The following is a 7500-nucleotide window of genomic DNA, read 5'->3' as shown; positions in this document are numbered from 1 at the left end:
TGGTTTCAAGTCGTCTCTCGTTGCTCACCTGACAGTTGAAGGAAAGACGCGACCCATTGACACCTGCACTGATTTGGTGAGACAAGATAACTGGGCTTGGGGTATTGACGTCAAAATACTTACAGAAATATTTACAAATTTCTTCCAAAACAGTCCAGACGCAGATATACGATTAGTGTATAAGAATCATGAGGTGAGTATAAAATCTATATATACAGTAGACTTTAATACAGTATATATATATATATATATATATATATATATATATATATATATATATATATATATATATGAATATATTTATACATATGTATATATATATATATATATATATATATATATATATATATATATATATATATACATATATGTACGTATTCATATGCATATATATATATATATATATATATATATATATATATATATATATATACATACACATATGTATACGTACACATATGCATATATATATATATATATATATATATATATATATATATATATATATATATATATATACACATATGTATACGTACACATATGCATATATATATATATATATATATATATATATATATATATATATATATACACATATGTATACGTACACATATGTATACGTACACATATGCATATATATATATCTATATATATATATATATATATATATATATATATATATATATATATATATATATATATATATATATATATACATGTACCTATCTAAGTGGGGATACCACAACGTGGTGAAAGGTTTTGCGTATCCCCGTAATCAGCAATGATGTTCTAGTCAGAGGCAACGATACCATGTTGGTTTGCTGTGAGCGATAATTAAAATCTCCCGCCATCACCAGTCTCCACAGATTAGCGTGGAAATGGATACTAGCCAAACTCCAAACGTGAATTGACATGGCTACAGCCTTTGTCTTGTAGTGGACAACAAACGGCTGCATTTGTTGTTATTGTTTAATATATATATATATATATATATATATATATATATATATATATATATATATATATATATATATATATATATATATATGTATATATATATATATATATATATATATATATCTATGTATATATATATATATCTATGTATATATATATATATATATATATATATATATATATATATATATATATATATATATATATATATATATATATATACTGTATAGAGTATATGCATTTTGCTTAAAACTGTCAATTATAAACTCCAAATCTTCCACCTTTACATTAGACGAAAATAGTTCTTTATCTCGTAATTTTTCATGAAGAACTGGAGCCAGGTTAGTACTTTATACATACGTAATTACTAATACAATAAATGAAGCAGTGTCAAGTCCACTGCAAGACAAAGGTGTCAGATATTCTTTTTTTCATATGTAGAGTTTTGCCATTTCATCACCATGCTGGCCCTTACGGATAGGTGACAGTGGGAGACATTAGTCTAATTTTTCACAGCGGACCAACCTAGTATGGGTGGGTTTATATTTTTGATATCCAAAAAAATTATTTTTATCTAAAATCTATAACTTTGTAACCTATCATACCGTTGTTCGAAATGTTTGAGATTTCATTTTCCACAAAATAAACATGATAATCACATTTCAGCTTCATTATTACTTATTTTAACACCCAATCGAGATTGTGTTAAATTTAAAGAGGTTTCACATGCCAAACACTTCCAATGTTCAGTTGGATAGAAATAGTTAATACGAAGCAGTACCTACTGAATTATTATCACAATGCGGTTATAAAACTCCTTACTCATGGTTTACATATCAGTCTCTGGCATAGTTCTTCGGTAGTCTATTTCAGTTTACATGATGCAGAAGATCTTTTATAATTCTGACCACTTTATGCATTCAAACATTTCCATAGTAATGTATATCATCCTGTAAGAACTACTTGGCAGTCAGTTTATTGAACCAGTTGGCGACAGGAAAGGCATCCGGCCATGTAAGATTAACCGGTGATGAATTGTTGGACAGAGGTAGATGGAGAACACTGGCTAGAAAAATCAACCACACATAAAAGTGGGAAAAAATGCAGACAAAGAAGATCTATATATATATATATATATATATATATATATATATATATATATATATATTTATATATATATATATCATTTATATATATATATATATATATATATATATATATATATATATATCATTTATATATATATATATATATATATATATATATATATATATATATATATATATATATATATATATATATATGTATGTATGTATGTATGTATATATACATATATATATACATATATATATATATATATATATATATATATATATATATATATATATATATATATATATATATATAGATATGTAAATTTTGTTAACTATTCCTTTTCTTCTCACGTTTCAAGAGAACAACGGCAGATGAAGGAATGAAAAAAGGCCCTAAGAGGTGGCTATGCTCTCTTATCGGGAAAAGACGATGCTTTGAAAGTTATGAGCTCCAAATATACCAACAAATATGGCGAAACTCCCTTTCATCTTGGCAAACTAGAATACAATGTAGCAGGAGCCATCGGGTGGGGCTTCAGGTGAGATGAATACGAAATGATATATGATGGCGTAGGAAATAATAATCTTTGTATAATGGTATTATTATCTTTATGTTCTTTTTTTCTAATTTATTCAAATGGTTTTCATATGATCGCATTGGTATTTCAGATAACCATATAATTACATACAAACACACAAATATATATCACTAATATACATACGGCTATTAACACACACACATGTATATATATATATATATATATATATATATATATATATATATACATATATATATATATATATATATATATATATATATATATACATATATATATATATATATATATATATATATATATATATATATATACATACTTACATACATACATATATATATATATATATATATATATATATATATATATGTATGTATGTATGTATATATATATATATATATATATATATATATATATATATATATATATATATATACATATATACATATACTGTATGTGTATATATATAAATATATATATATATATATATATATATATATATATATATATATATATATATATATATATATATATATATATATATATATATATATGTATATATATATATATATATATATATATATATATATATATATATATATATATATATATATATATATATATATATGAACTGTATATATAAACTTATATATGTACATATTTATATTGTATGTATGTTGCATGTATACAGCATATATAGGCATATAAAAGTATTTGTTTGTGTATGTGTATGTGTGTGTGTTTGTGTGTGTTTGTTTGTGTCCCTACCTACGAGATGGTATTCAAAGAAAACTAATGAAGAAAATTTCACCTTTAAACAGTGGATAAAAATCTGATAATAAATATTAATTCTGGTTATATTTACCTGAATTATGACATTTTCCAGTCATTTAGTTAATGTAAATTGAGGAAGGGGAAAAATCCAGAACTACACAATGCTATGTAAGATTTTGCATATGTCACATGAGTGACACAGACGCGACTCTTCACCAGATCATGTTTGAAATAGTGATACTGGTCTTATGTATTCTCGCTTCACCTATTGTGTTTGAAAGTATTCATATCTGGCTAGTACGGTGATAACGAGTTCGCCTAGTATTCGCATGGCAGCAGGTTGATCCCCGCCCTGTACCATGAGTTTAAGCTGTTTACTGGGGAAGCCACTGCTGTGGTTAGGCACCACAGTGGGGGTTGTAGGACTTGCCCACCTGACGTTCTGGTGAGCATCTATTCTGATGAAACTGTAACTGAAACCAGATACCTTTAACTTTTAATGATAATGTACACATATCTGGGCCCCTGAATTTTCGCGGTATTTTGATTTATGGTCTTTATTCATTTCATTATAATGTACTCGTAATGTAATCTATGTGCATCTTATGTCCATAAGTGAAAATAGCAATAGTGATAAGTACACAATTTTATCTATTCAACGAAGAATTATTCGTTGATGCTTGGTTTTATGTAAAAAGTAATACATCCTCGTTCACGATCATTATAATATTTACCAACAATGACGCTTACAGGGAATCAATAACCAGACTTTTTCCCACAGTTACAAGGATGTTTTTATCACATTAGCAACGCAGGTTTTATAAGGCATCAGCAATTCAAGTTATGGAAGCATCAAATAATATAAAACATCTTAGGGAAGAACTAGAGCCATCATCTTTTTTTAAGTAGGCTATTAGAAAAGTTTAGAAGATAACAAAAAGTGATAAACGGCGTATTTCCCTTTCTAATGAGGGTATATTTATGTAATAGCAATTGGATATATCTTTCAACACCAATAGCTTAATGTTTATCCAAACTGAAGAACTGAACGTGTGCTATTTTATATTGTTAATGCAGCGAGTATCATAGGATAATTAGCTGAACGTTCCCATTAAAGGAGAATACTCCATAACCAATGTAACAAGAGTTTATTCTTTACCTCAAGAAACTATAGAAATTCTGTATTTATGGAAAATGAATCACTATAAATATAAAGATATAAATTACACAACGTATATTAGCTAAAATTAGTGCTTTTTTCAAATTATGGTGTATGAAGTTGAATCCTACCACAACTCAAAGTATGATTGTAAGTAGGTCAATGACAGTGGATCATCAACATCCGGATCTCAGTATTGATAAGGTTTCTTTAACTTTGTATGACTATCTTAAAATTTTAGGTGTGATTCTCGACAGCAAATTTACTTTTGAGACACATTAGGTCTGTGTCTTCTTCAACTGCACAACAAAAATGGTTTATTAAGAAAGTCTTGCAAGATTCTCGGTGACCAATTTATTCCGAAGAACTGTTTTAATTTTTCCTTTCTACCTTGTTTTGAGTATTGTTCTTTTGTCTGGTCTGCAGCTGCTGATTCTCATCTTAATTTGTTGGACAGAAACTTATAGTCTTTTAAATTTCTTATTCCTGATCTACATATTAATCTTTGCACCGTCGTTCAATTAGTTCATTATACATATTGCATACGATTTTTTCATAACTCTGACCATCCTTTATATTCAGATCTTCCTGGACAATTCCATCCTGTTCGTTGTACTAGGCAGGCAGTTAATTCTAATAGCCAGACCTTCTCCGTCATGAGGCTCAATACTACACAGTATTCTAGAAGTTTTATTCCAGCTGTTACCAAGTTGTGGAATGGTCTTCCTAATCGGGTGGTTGAATCAGTAGAACCTCAAAAGTTCAAAGTTACAGCAAATGTTTTTATGTTGAAGAGGCTGACATAAGTCTTTTTATATTTTGTATATGACATGTCTGCTTTGACGTTGTGACTGTTTTAGAATGATTTATTGTTAATTCGTTCTCATCATTTATTCATTTTCTTATTTCCTTTCCTCACTAGGCTATTTTTCCCTATTGGGCCCTTGGGCTTATAGCATCTTACTTTTCAAACTAGGGTTGTAGCTTGGCTAATAATAATAATAATAATAATAATAATAATAATAATAATAATAATAACCATATGATCTCATTTGGACAGTAGGGAAAACATACAGTTCTGATTTTTGAAAGTATTTGGTATAAAATATTTAATTTTTTTACCTCCTCTAACGGAGTTGGGAGGAGGATATGTTTTCGCACCTGTTTGTTTGTTTGTTTGTTTATGAACAACTTTTAGCCATAGTTTTTATTCATAGATTAGTGAAACTAATTGTTATTTTAAGACGTGAAAGCGATTACATTTTGGTAGTCCTAGGTCAAAAGTCAAAGTCAAGTTCGAGCAAAAGGTCGACCGAATTAACTTTAACCATAAACCAAAGTTTGCACATGGCTGTCACACAGACTTCAAATACACCAACAGTCAAAATTGATTCTGGGTAAGGCAAGCTGGTTTCAAGAAATAAGCTGACGAAGTGGAGATCTCCACTCCCAGAGTGCTTTTCTTGTGTTGTTTAATTTTAGTTTTACACATTTTGTATTGAAAAACGGATTGACTGGAAAATCTAAATGATTTCCTTTCAGGAAAGGTGCCCCGTTCAGCACCATTTTCTTCAAGTCCATCAGTCACGTGTTAGAGAGCGGAATTTCCAGACGATGGATAAAACAAGTTCATTCCACAGGCATAAGGGGAAAAAGATACAATGATGAGGAGGATAAAGAATTAATTGATGAAAAAATCAGAGCAACTGTGAGTAAAACTGATAAAAAAGAAATACTGATATCAATCAAAATTGTAATATTCAATATTAACACTTCATACTGTCCTAGTATATTTTTTAATAGAGTTGATATTGAATTTATTTAATTTTTCCTTTATTAAATTTTATTATATACATTATGTATTCAAATATAGTGAAATTCATCAATAATAAAATGAAAATATTAATTTTTAAGCAATTGATAAGTATACGCTAATCATTCCATTAGCTAATGATATACAATTAAATTTTCAATTAGTTTAAAAAAAAAATACACAACTATTAATTCATGATTAACATTTTACCTACTTTCTTTGCAGGATGACAGTAAGGACCGTGTTATAAAAATGATACACATGACGGGCGTTTACCTCGTCCTCATTGTGGGATTATCCGTCGCTTCTGTCATCTTCGTTGTTGAGACAATCACAGACAAGTTTCTTCTGGATTAGTTTTCCGAACTTGAGTCAATAATTCGAGATTGAATATTGCATATTGGATTATGCAATCATACAATCAATCCATATGTCTATTTAAAGGAAACTGTTAATGAATTTATATATATATATATATATATATATATATATATATATATATATATATATATATATATATATATAATTAGAATAATCTACCTAAGAGAAAAAAATAATATAAATTCAATGCATGGTAACATGATACTGGTTTCCAATAAACATAGGGCATAATTTGTATTAGGTTATATATAATTAAATCAATAGTTACTATATCCCTATCCCTAGTTTCATTAGACTTATCAACTCGCTTTTTAATGTGTGTTTATATGTGTTTATATATATATATATATATATATATATATATATATATATATATATATATATATATATATATATATATATATATATATATATATATATATATATATATATATATATATATATATGTATATATATATATATATATATATATATATGTATATATATATATATATATATATATATATATATATATATATATATATATATATATATATATATATATATATTTGCCACCTAATAGCATATTAGAATTAGTATTTGTATCTATCGTAGTTCATAAAGACGAAAATTTTCAAGTCACCAAGCCACCAGCACTGCAGTTCCCTTTTCAGGAATAAGTCAATATGGCGGGTATCAAACCATACACACTATTCTATAATAGTAACACACACACACACACATTCACAAACACATACACACATACACATGGCAATTAACTACATG

At 27.1% G+C, this 7500-nt stretch overlaps 1 protein-coding gene across 1 annotated transcript in view; it reads left to right on the top strand.

Moving 5' to 3' along the window:
- LOC137657495 (probable glutamate receptor) overlaps positions 1 to 6711 on the top strand; it is a 19454-nt gene extending 12743 nt beyond the window's left edge. Inside the window, exons 8-9 of the mRNA XM_068391833.1 lie at positions 1 to 193; positions 6580 to 6711. The exon at positions 1 to 193 is cut by the window's left edge and continues 44 nt beyond it. Coding sequence (XP_068247934.1) covers positions 1 to 193; positions 6580 to 6711 — 325 coding nt within the window. The remainder of the gene's footprint in view (positions 194 to 6579) is intronic.
- Positions 6712 to 7500: the final 789 nt, after the last annotated feature.

Source organism: Palaemon carinicauda, chromosome 18, assembly GCF_036898095.1.
Source record: "Palaemon carinicauda isolate YSFRI2023 chromosome 18, ASM3689809v2, whole genome shotgun sequence".
Lineage (NCBI taxonomy): Eukaryota > Metazoa > Arthropoda > Malacostraca > Decapoda > Palaemonidae > Palaemon > Palaemon carinicauda.
This window is presented reverse-complemented; position numbering and strand designations above follow the sequence as displayed.